The 10,327-nt window shown below is 53.1% G+C and overlaps 9 protein-coding genes across 12 annotated transcripts; 6 read left to right on the top strand and 3 right to left on the bottom strand.

Annotated features, from left to right (window-relative positions):
- Window positions 1-64: 64 nt before the first annotated feature.
- KVP18_004107 (uncharacterized protein) lies at window positions 65-517 on the top strand (the record flags this gene model as incomplete). Its single annotated transcript, XM_067956416.1, has 1 exon — window positions 65-517. One exon carries the CDS (start codon window positions 65-67, stop codon window positions 515-517), a length of 453 nt encoding a protein of 150 aa, XP_067806144.1.
- A 36-nt stretch (window positions 518-553) lies between these two features.
- On the top strand, window positions 554-1,297 carry KVP18_004103 (uncharacterized protein; the record flags this gene model as incomplete). The annotated part of the gene is made up of 1 exon (XM_067956409.1): window positions 554-1,297. One exon carries the CDS (start codon window positions 554-556, stop codon window positions 1,295-1,297), a length of 744 nt encoding a protein of 247 aa, XP_067806137.1.
- A 90-nt stretch (window positions 1,298-1,387) lies between these two features.
- KVP18_004105 (uncharacterized protein) lies at window positions 1,388-3,548 on the top strand (the record flags this gene model as incomplete). Of its 3 annotated transcripts, XM_067956413.1 has the most annotated exons (3): window positions 1,388-2,236; window positions 2,693-3,439; window positions 3,468-3,548. In XM_067956413.1, 3 exons carry the CDS (start codon window positions 1,388-1,390, stop codon window positions 3,546-3,548), a joined length of 1,677 nt encoding a protein of 558 aa, XP_067806141.1. The 3 variants fall into 3 exon arrangements, with proteins under 3 accessions (XP_067806141.1, XP_067806140.1, XP_067806139.1); XM_067956412.1 differs by lacking the exons at window positions 2,693-3,439; window positions 3,468-3,548 and having other exon boundaries at window positions 1,388-2,518; XM_067956411.1 differs by lacking the exons at window positions 1,388-2,236; window positions 3,468-3,548 and having other exon boundaries at window positions 2,648-3,460.
- A 6-nt stretch (window positions 3,549-3,554) lies between these two features.
- Window positions 3,555-5,132, bottom strand: KVP18_004101 (uncharacterized protein; the record flags this gene model as incomplete). Its single annotated transcript, XM_067956407.1, has 1 exon — window positions 3,555-5,132. The coding sequence occupies one exon, from the start codon at window positions 5,130-5,132 to the stop codon at window positions 3,555-3,557; it is 1,578 nt and encodes a 525-aa protein (XP_067806135.1).
- Window positions 5,133-5,228: 96 nt separating this feature from the next.
- KVP18_004104 (uncharacterized protein) lies at window positions 5,229-5,750 on the top strand (the record flags this gene model as incomplete). Its single annotated transcript, XM_067956410.1, has 1 exon — window positions 5,229-5,750. The coding sequence occupies one exon, from the start codon at window positions 5,229-5,231 to the stop codon at window positions 5,748-5,750; it is 522 nt and encodes a 173-aa protein (XP_067806138.1).
- A 375-nt stretch (window positions 5,751-6,125) lies between these two features.
- On the top strand, window positions 6,126-6,871 carry KVP18_005225 (uncharacterized protein; the record flags this gene model as incomplete). The annotated part of the gene is made up of 2 exons (XM_067949621.1): window positions 6,126-6,796; window positions 6,826-6,871. 2 exons carry the CDS (start codon window positions 6,126-6,128, stop codon window positions 6,869-6,871), a joined length of 717 nt encoding a protein of 238 aa, XP_067806145.1.
- Window positions 6,635-6,868, bottom strand: KVP18_004100 (uncharacterized protein; the record flags this gene model as incomplete). The annotated part of the gene is made up of 1 exon (XM_067956406.1): window positions 6,635-6,868. The coding sequence occupies one exon, from the start codon at window positions 6,866-6,868 to the stop codon at window positions 6,635-6,637; it is 234 nt and encodes a 77-aa protein (XP_067806134.1).
- Window positions 6,872-6,895: 24 nt separating the features above from the next.
- KVP18_004102 (uncharacterized protein) lies at window positions 6,896-8,450 on the bottom strand (the record flags this gene model as incomplete). Its single annotated transcript, XM_067956408.1, has 2 exons — window positions 6,896-8,350; window positions 8,379-8,450. 2 exons carry the CDS (start codon window positions 8,448-8,450, stop codon window positions 6,896-6,898), a joined length of 1,527 nt encoding a protein of 508 aa, XP_067806136.1.
- A 799-nt stretch (window positions 8,451-9,249) lies between these two features.
- Window positions 9,250-10,327, top strand: KVP18_004106 (uncharacterized protein; the record flags this gene model as incomplete). 2 transcript variants are annotated; one of them, XM_067956415.1, is made up of 1 exon in its annotated part: window positions 9,250-10,327. In XM_067956415.1, a coding segment is annotated over one exon (1,078 nt), but the record flags the coding sequence as incomplete, so codon positions are not given. The 2 variants fall into 2 exon arrangements, with proteins under 2 accessions (XP_067806143.1, XP_067806142.1); XM_067956414.1 differs by having other exon boundaries at window positions 9,250-10,323.

Raw genomic sequence — 10,327 nt, forward strand, 5'->3', positions numbered from 1 at the left:
TTTTCCAGAATGTGTGTACGACGCCTCCGTGTTTCCGTTTGACTCTCATGAGTGGGAGAGAGAAATGACGGAAGCTCGCATGTCCTTCCCTTCTGGCCACACCAGCTTCATTTGGACGGGTTGGTTCTTTCCTGCAGTTTACATCTGGAGCAAGCTCGGACTGTTCTCCAACATTGGAGCTCTGCGCGTTGCCATCCCTGCTGCGTTTTGTATCTTTCCGCTGATTGTTTCTATCAGCAGAACCAGCGATTACCAACACCACGTGGAGGACGTTCTGGCTGGATCGCTCTTCGGAATATTCTTCGCTTTCGTATCTTGCGCATTTTACTTCCCCCTTAGACTGAAGCCTATCGCCGAGAATTTTTATCGCTACTACGACTCGACGAAACCGGGAGATATGTACATTGAAAAGGACGCACTTCGCTTCATCGCCGATACGCCTACATTGAGTTCCGAGCGTTTGGGTCCTCTGTCCCGCTCACTCAGTGATGAAAAGTCTGGTGACCATTCTGTTTAATTGCAGTCCACATAATTCTTCCATATTCGATTCGCCATGAAAACTAGGTTGCTGGGGTTAATCTTGCCGCTTATGGCCAAGGAGGTGCGTGAGTTCAGCGAATCCGAGGGGCTGAAGCAGTACTTGGACTTGGTTCCTGCGGCATTCTTGTCGCTGTACAACGGAGAGACAGCCCACAGTCAGCAGGTCAACAAAATTTTGGGGGAGCAAAAGACTGCGGACGTCGCTAGAGTCGACGTGCGTGAACATCCAGCGATGCCAGCCGAGCTGGATCTCTATGTCGATGAGCTTCCAGTGGTATTCCTGTACTGCAAAGGAATGCCTGTGTGGAAGTCCGTTCTGGCTTCGTACCTATCACCCAAGACACTGGAGAACCAGCTGTCCATCTACAAGTGCCCTATTGACGACAATACCCCCATGCCCGCCTTTGAGGCGGAGGATGTTGACTCAACTGAGGGACCCAAATCCGACACCACTCAGACTACGACTCAGACTACGACTCAAACCACCACTCAGACTACGACTCAGACTACGACTCAGACTACCACTCAGACTACCACTCAGACTACCACTCAGACTACGACTACGACACTGACTTCCACTCCTCTGACTTCCACCCCTCTGACTTCGACCCCCGTTCCAACGCGTCATTCTCTGCGCACCTCTACGTGCACGTCGACAGCGCGTCCTGTTCCCGCTGCACCGGCCACGCCGACAGAGAAACTTCATGTGAATGAACTGGTCACGAAAATCACAGAGGACAAGGCCAAGCGTTACTGAACTGGTCACAAAAATTACAGAGGACAAGGTCAAACATTATTGATTCGTGTGCGTTAATATTCCGGCCAACTCCAAAAATCCAATTGACTGATGGCAGCTGGCTCCTCTGTGTATGCCAAGCACTCGGGTAAATTGCTTGCGCTGCTCTACATGCTGCAGCCCATCGCGGCGACAGACAAGCAGGAAGGAGATCAATTGGTTCGTCTGGCCTTCACGCCGCTGAGCTTGCTGGTGAGTGTTCAGGCGCCGAGCAAGGACTTGTCAGTCGTGTGCGAGGTGCCCTCGGCGACATTTTCGGTCTACGAGGTTCGGGACTGCGGCGCGTTTCCACAAAACTACGAACCGAGCCCCTGCGGCCCTACAGCCAGACCGTCCTCGAATCTCTCCGTGGAGTTCTTCGTCAACATCCACCTGCTTATAGCAGCTATTGCTAGTGTTGACAGCCTGCACGACGTCGTGCTGAACTTCAACCAGACGAACTGCAGGCTGAACATAGCGGTTCGCAGCCCGCCAGTCAAAGTAGTAGCCTCACTTGCAGTGCAGTGCTTCGAGGTGCCTGATGAGTGGCCTCCGCAGATCGATTCAGCGTCGGAGGTAGCACTTCCTGGATTGTTCTTCTACACGTTAATCAAGCGCTGCGTGAGTCACTGCTCTCCGAGGAGCCTGATAGTTCTCTCGCTGCGACCACCAGACAGTGCGGGAGAAGCGCGTTTCGGCATACGTGTCAGTGAGCACTGCAGTACTTGTTGTGAGATGGAGTTGCCGTTCTCGAGTAATTGTCTCTCGGATCTTAAGTGCATTCAGCCACTGGAGTGTCTATTCAACAGCCGCACTCTCATGCAATGCGCCAAGGCTGTGAGCGCTTGCGGCGAGGTGCGGTTCATCTTTCCTATTGAGAGTGACAGCAGAGGAGGTGTGTGTCGACCTGTTTGTGCCTTGGTGAGAACGTCCCTCAAGACGCTGCCAATTTCCGTGAGGCTTCGAGTTTCAGCAATTGCTGGGCAGACAACTCAGTCTGTGGGATTTGAACACAACCGGTATCCACTGTTTTCACAACAAAACACTGCAGCAAAAGTCGGGATTCCGACAGTTATCGGACATAACCAGGTTTTGGATCCTCCTGGGTCACAGGATCTCTTCACTTTGCGTACACAACTCCCAAGTACCAGCGCAGCGGAAAGAATGAGGTACACCAGAATCAGAGGGATTCACAAACGTTGAAGCCATTTGTGGCCCAATCATGTGTTTATAATGACTCTCCCCAAACAGTGCCAAACGCAATAGCTTCTTCCTGCTAACAAAACCGGCGGGGTCCGGAGGAATGACGGCACATCCAGCATAATGCGCTGAATGTGGAGTGGCGTCCCCGAACTAGTGTCAGGCCAACGCTTGCAGTACGTCGTGATCGCGGCGGTGGGCTTGAGGTCGTTCTCAGACATGTACTGCATTCTGGAGGCGAGAGTATTTCGCTTCCTTCTGGCTTTGATGGTTATGCAACGGGCGTTCAGCAACAAGAAGGAGTTCTGGAAGTGGGTGGCGGTGCTGGTTTTACTGAGAGTTGCCCCTTGGTTTGACCCTTCGGAATCCGACCATCTCTCGACGCCGGAAATGGTTCCATCGCCTGTTTGGGCGGTGAACCTCCTTCTGACCGGACTGGTCCTGCTGGATTGGCGGTGGACCGTTGTAGCGCTGCACTGTAGTGGGTACTGCGACCCAATGGTGTCTGTTGTCCTTCTGACAGCAACTTGTTACAACGATTTCACCCATGGCATCCTCCGTCTCATTGTACTGTTCCAACCCCCGCCTTCACGTATTGCGGCCCTAATCGCCACAGCGCTCACTCTGGCCGTTGAGATGAGTATGAATGACGACACTCTCTGGTGGTTTCTCTGGTCGTCGATTCTGGGGCACTGCGTTGGAGTTCGTCCTACTGTGAACGCTCTTCCTCTAGAGGCCGCGTATTTTTTTTCGCCTCGGTTCCACCCACTGCTTTCCCCAGCGGCCTTGTTCACCCACTACCTGCTGCTCCCTACGTTGCTTAGTCTGAGTCTCTGTCGAGACAGACCTAATGCTGTGCGCTGTCTAACGCTGACTCTTGGATCTGCGATGCTTGCAGCCACAGTTCTAAAGGACCACCTCATGGTGAGACTAGACATAGGTTAGCATACAGTTTCTCAGTGTTTTCGCTCCCCGAGTTGCTTTTGAAGCTGCACGTGTCCTCGTATTCGCTATTGCGTCCTGCATTGTTTGAAACACCTTAGCCAGCTATCTCCTTGTAGCCCTTGGGAGGTTGGGGTCCTGTTTTCTGCCACTCATCAATCGTAATCCGCACTCGTGAGACCATAGCTTGATAGGCGGCTGCGCAGCCTGGGTTGATCGGCGTTGCAGTTGCCATTGCTGGGAGGATTTCTTCAGATATAACCCTTACGGAAGCAATGAAGGCTTCCTTATAGCCGCGGTAAAGGAGAAAACCTGTTTCTTCAAGCGTGGGAAGTAGCATGAACGGTAGCACCGGCAGCAGTTCGTGCTTCTTGTTCAGCATGCCTGACAAGGCGGTCCAAACAGACTGGATGTCATCCATCCACACCGACATTATCATGCGTGTGCGCATGTAGCCGATCTGCATTTTCAGCTCACTCTCCGTAATGTCAGATCTCGGCGCCGCTGGGAGCATCAACGGACAATGCTTGACCAGAAAGCAGCTCAAGTACCGTCCAAGGTCCTTACGCGTTGTGAACAGCGACGTCATGATGTGCGCGTAAGCCCAGAGGAAGATCGGTGTCTTCGAGATGTTGTTGTCATCCTGCAGCTTCTTCGTCAGGATGTCGGTGGTCTTCAGACAGGTGTACGATATGGCCATCTCGTCAGGAAGAGTCCTCACGAGCTGGATGACCTCGCGACTCAATGCTAGGACGCCACTGCTGGAGCTGGCCTGGTTGCCTGCCGCAATGAGTTTCTTCCCAATCATCGTTTTCACATCGGTGACCGCCTTATTCTTGGAAAATTGTTCAGCCATCTCAACTTGTTCGTCCAGTTTTTGAATGGCGTCTGTGCGGAGGCGCCGTTTCAACGTCTCCTCTATCTCTGCGGCTGTCATATTGTCACTGAAAGCTTCCAGCTTCGGTGGCGATGGGATAGCAGGCGTGCTGTCAGCCGACGGGGGCGGATTATCGATCGGGCTCTCCAACGCTAAGGGCGCAGAGGCCGCCTTTGTTTGCTCCTCTGCTTCAAGTCGCATCTTCTGCTGTCTTTCTAGCTTTGCAGCTGCATTGGCCTCCTCCCGTTTACGCATCTCCATGAGCAGTTCCTCACAGCGCGAAATCTCCTTCGCAATCTTTTCAATCTCGGCTTCTTGCTGCTGTCGTAGCGCCGCCTCAGTCGCCGCCCTTCGGGACGCAAGACTCTGCAGAACCTCATGGTACATCGTCGATATGTTTGCTGGGGGACCGGGCGTAACGTCTGACGTGGGTCGAACTTCGGAATCACTGGAAGCCAGTTCATCGTCCTCATAGACGCCTTCGTAGGGAGCTTTCTTCGCGTCAAGAGGCCGCCGGATGCTAGCGGTACCTTCGTCATTCCACACCTTGACACGTGCTGGCGCCTCGTATAGCTGACCTAGAACCGTACTCTGCGCCGCAGTTCTCCCAGAAGCCACATCGGCAGCTGGAACTCCACCACACACGTCCTGGAAGAAACAGCGCGGATGGGAAGGTAAACACGGTGGATCACGGTCCTGTTCCACGAAGGTCAATCGGGCTCCGTCTGGGTAGAACAGCTTGTCGACCTCCACCTTTCTGGCAGACTGTAGCTCCACCCCCCATGGATGGATCGACATGGGAATTTGCGCGTATTTAGACAAACGAATCACTGCCAGTGTTTCCGCGCCACCGACTGGATCGGGGCTCTTCGGTTACGAACCACGTCCTCCGGAATGATCAAGGAAGCTTCATTCCGAAGTTTTTTCTTCTCTTTCGCGATTTGGTTCTTTGCCATCAGTTCCGCTAAAGTAGGACCTGTACCGGTACCGCTCTTGTTTGGTCGTTCACGTGATCTCCGTCGGGGTTTTCTCGATGGCGGATATGAAGAGCTTTCGCTTTCCGACCTTTTCCTAGGCTTTCTGGATGGCCGTGAATCCGAAGAGCTTTCGCTTTCCGACCTATACCTAGGCTTTCTGGATGGCCGTGAATTCGAAGAACTTTCGCGTTCCGACCTATACCTAGGCTTTCTGAATGGCCGTGACTTTGAAGAGCTTTCGCTTTCCGACCTATACCTAGGCTTTCTGGATGGCCGTGAATCCGAAGAGCTTTCACTTATCGACTTGTGTCTGCGCCTTCTGGGTCTTGACGGCCGTGCACGGGAATACGCGTCCGACTCGGCGGATGAGCTGTACCTTACGTGTCTGTTGCGTTTGCGCTGGATCTTGGCGCGCAACCCCTCTTCCAGCTGCGCGTAAACCGCCTTCGCAAGTCTTTGCTTCACCTCTCGCTCGTCATCATCGCCTGTGGACGTGTGCAAGTGTAAGCTGTCCAGTAGGACGGCGTTGTTCTTCTTAAGGAGCTGGTTATTTCCCAAATGCAGCCTCACCAGACCTACACAAATATCGACGCCGCGAACCTTGAAAGTGCGAATCACTGCCTTGAGCTGGTAGCGTTGACTTATAGGAAGAGGCCCCGTTTTCTTACCAGAGTTCATCGAATAATTCGCTGTCGACAGCCTCAGAGCCGAGTGCCCCACGGGAAAACCCCATTTCTGTCTTTTCCTTGTTGCGCTCAGAGTTCATAGAAAGTTGCTGCTGCCATTCACGAAAGGAATCAGATTATTCAACAAAATGGGGCTTCGCCACCTCAACCAGACTCAGCAGGATAGTGTTAACTCTCTCGTCAGAGAAACTGGCGTCAGCCAGGCCGACGCTCTGACAATCCTAACCAACGAGGGTTGGCGGCTGGATGCTACAGTGGACAAGTATTTCTGCTCTCTCCAACACGAGTACCCTTGCCGGGATGGTCGCCAGGCACAGCAGATCAGTAAAATGATCACGGTTTTTAAGAAGCTCGGGGCGGCGCCTGGCGTCGTCGGAGGCATCGAAGTCCTTATGCTTGATGAGGTCGGCATTGGCGGGTTCCTCGCCTCCCTGGATTTGGACTTTGCATCTCCTGTCGTGCTTGCTCTGATGTGCCACTGCCAGGCAAGGACGCAGGGAGTGTTGACCTTTTCTGAATTCCTCCGTGGCATGCGGAGTTTGTCTCGATGCTCTGTGCAGGAGCTCAAGCGAGCCGTGCCCTTGCTGTGTGAGGAGATGGCCGACCCTGACGCGTTCTTGCGGATCTACCGCTACACCTACACCTTTTCACTCTGTCCGCCTGAACGGGCGCTGCCTGCGGATGTCGCCGCGGACCTCTGGGAGCTCATTTTGCCTCCCTGGACGCTACACGCGTCACAGTTGGCGGCGTTTACCAGAAACGAAGGTCGAATGATTGTTAGAGACGTATGGAATATGGTGTGGGTGTTGATTCGCAAAGTCTCCGCAGACTTCAGCGACTTCGACTTCGACCACTGCTGGCCATCATTCATTGAGAGGTTCGTCAGGTCATGCAAAACTCAGTGAGATTTGTTCTTGTTCTTATTCCGTTTTGGTGCCTTTTTCGCAGTCTTGCTCGCATCAGCTGTCCGCCTGCGAAAGCATACTGAGCACAGGCCGCACGTCACGCGGAAAGGAAAGAGGAGAATGCTCTTCACCAACCACAACGCAGCGCGCACCGTCGCTAGCACCTTTCCGATGACGAACAGAGTAACTCCCAAGTAGAACTTGACTTGGTTGCGGAGCATCCAGAGCAGACATACAAGGAAAATACCAGTGTAGTAAATGTCCAAAGGAGCTAGGGAGAAGTGAGCAGCGATTCGCGGATCTTTCAGCGGTTTGGTGATGTGCTGCAGTATAGGTGTTACTGCGATCCGAGCCTCGTCGTACATGATCTGGGCCTCGGCGGCGATAGCGCCCCAGTCCATGTTCGAAGAGTGCGCCTTGAATTGCAGCAGGACTGTCTCTACTGACGGGTTATGGAGTAGGGGAGTCAGCGTCGCAAGGGCAACAGCGACGAATTCACTCAGGTACTGCTGGTATGTGTTCTGCGCCGCCAGAAGGTAAGGCTGCAGGATGAACGAGAGAATGTCCCTTTGAGCGCGGAAGAAGACGGTGGCTCTGGTCGCCAAACGACGGCTCTCCTCCATAGCCAGGTTGAGTGTCTGCTGAACACTGAACGGCTTCCCAGTAGCGTGTTCAACAAAAACCTCTCCCACGGTTCGCAGGCGACGCAGGTCTCGTTTATAGGCGTCGAAGGTGTAAAAGACTTGTTCCGAAGCCTCTTGCGAATCCAGCTTGCTCTTAACCAAAGTGAACTCCTTGGTTAGGGTGACACTGGCCTCCTGCAAGCTTTTCACAGAAGCTTGCAGTGTGGTATTCTCCGATGAGACCTTGCGACGTAGCGACTCGCAGGACCCGACTTCCTCAAGCGCACTGGCGAGCTGCTGACGCACCTTCTCCAGCTCCCTCTTTAGACCGGCTTCTGACGACTGGGCCAACGTTGCGGATTCCTTGATGGTTTCCACGGCTTGCCGAAGCTCGCTGGACTCCGCCAGACTTTTCTCGAGCTTCTCAGTTGACTGAGCAAGTTCCGTACGAGCGGCGTCATACATTCTCTCGGCGTCCGCAGCCTTCTTGGTCTCCTCCTTCAGTTTGCCCAAAGCGCTCTCAGCCGCCCGAGACTGAACATCCAATTCCCCATTCTTCCTCTTCAGAGTCTCGTCGAAGTCGCTGAATTCCTCACGTAGGGCGGCGAGCTCAGTATCCTTCTCCGCCGCGTACAGACGCCACTCGTCCAAAGCTCCCATGCATTCTTGTTTGGTACCCAACGCTGTCTGCAACTTGTTGTCGCATTGCTTCTGAACCTCCAACAAGCGAGCCTCATCACTGATGTATCGGCCCAACTCCTCGCTAAGAGCCGCGTTCTCAGAGGTCAGCCGCTCGACATTGAGATTGATTTCCACATTCTGCTTCTGTATGGCTTATACGACAAAGACTCACCAAGAGGGCTTCCGAGACATCCTCGGCGCGGGTGAGAGTTCCCAATGCAACAAGCCATCTCAAAATAATCATCGGGAGTGGTGAAAATTACAATTAACTCAGCCTTTTTATGAACTGTGGCTGGATATGAGCGTCATTCATCCCTCCTACGTTGTGATTGCCGGACCCTCGGGCGTCGGAAAAGGCAAGATCGTGTTCGATTTGTGAACCAGGTACCCTGATTCAACGTCTCATTGCCGAGAGACCAGGTAAATACAAACTCTCCGTGAGTCACACTACTCGCGCACCGCGGGAGGGTGAAAAGGAGGGCGTCAGCTACCATTTCACGACAAGAGACAGCTTTGAAGGACTTTTGGAAGCTGGAGGATTCGTTGAGTACGCAGAGATTGCTAGTGAGACTGGGAGCGGAGACAGACAGAAAACCTCTACGGAACGTCGTGGAACGCGCTGAAGGCACTCACTCAAGACGGATCGGTCGCGGTCATTGAGATCGACATCCAGGGAGTCCGAAAGATCCAAAACAACTCTTTCTTTGACGGGATTGCTCGGTACGTTTTCGTCAAGCCTCCCTCCTTCGAAGCACTTAAAGACCGTCTAGTGTCGCGGGGAAGCGAGAATCCAACTACGGTAAGCCCACGTAATTACCACGTACTTCTGATACTCTACAGCTCCACCGCCGCCTCGAGCAGGGAGAGAGAGAGCTACAAGACTACCCGAATCTGCACTGGGACCTAGTGTTTGAGAACAATGAAGTGGACGCGGCGTACTCCCAGCTGACGACCTTTCTATGTGCTGAAGGCCTGTTCTAAACAGAACGTGGTTGTTTGACTTGCTGTGATATTCCATTTGCGGCAGAATTCGAAAACTAATTATGGCCGATTGTTTTCCTTTGGCGTCTCCGTCTCCGAAACCTCGCAACCCAAACGGCATGTTCGTTACCAACAGGAAAGGGCAGCAGGAATCAGTTTCGTTTGATAAGGTTCTTCACCGCGTCTCGAAGTTGTGCTTCGGCCTCCATCCCCTTGTGGATGCCGCGGTGGTCACTCAAAACGTGATCAATGGCATGTACTGCGGCATCTTAACTACCGAGTTGGACGAGTTGGCAGCGCAGACGTGTGCATACATGGCGGCGACACACCCAGACTTCTCCAAACTGGCTGCCAGGATAGCGATATCAAATTTACACCGGAACACAGCCGATGACTACTTGGAGACGTGTAATGTGCTGTTCGAGTACACTGATGAACAGGGGAGATGTGCGTCGCTGATCTCTGAAGATGTTTACGAGTTCGTCGTAGCAAATTCCGATCGAATCAACAAAGAAATTGATTACAGACTGGACTTTGAGTACGATTTTTTTGGCTTCAAGACTTTGGAACGGTCGTACCTGCTGAAGGTTCGGAACACCATCGTAGAAAGGCCCCAACACATGCTAATGCGCGTGTCCTGTGGAATTCACTGCGGAAGGATTGAGAAGGCTATGGAAACGTATCACCTCATGTCGCAGAAGTTCTTCACCCACGCCACACCGACCCTATTCAATGCGGGAACGCGTCGGCCCCAGATGAGTTCGTGCTTTCTGTTAACCATGAAGGATGACTCTATCAGTGGCATCTTCGACACATTGAAGCAGTGTGCTACAATTAGCAAGACCGCAGGCGGCATAGGAGTCGCCATTCACAACATCAGGTCCACTGGGTCGTACATTCGAGGCACCAACGGCGTGTCTAACGGCTTGGTTCCTATGCTGCGCGTCTTCAACGATACAGCTCGCTACGTGGACCAGGGAGGTGGCAAACGTAAGGGCTCCTTCGCTTGCTACCTGGAGCCATGGCACTCTGACGTTTTCGAGTTTGTGGAACTACGAAAGAACCATGGGAAGGAAGAGCAGAGAGCACGGGACCTGTTTTTGGCGCTGTGGATACCCGACCTGTTCATGAAACGCGTCG

Source organism: the organism of the source record quoted next (assembly GCF_019968955.1).
Source record: "MAG: Porospora cf. gigantea A chromosome Unknown PgA_NODE_841_length_10327_cov_343.222, whole genome shotgun sequence".
Lineage (NCBI taxonomy): Eukaryota > Apicomplexa > Conoidasida > Eugregarinorida > Porosporidae > Porospora > Porospora cf. gigantea A.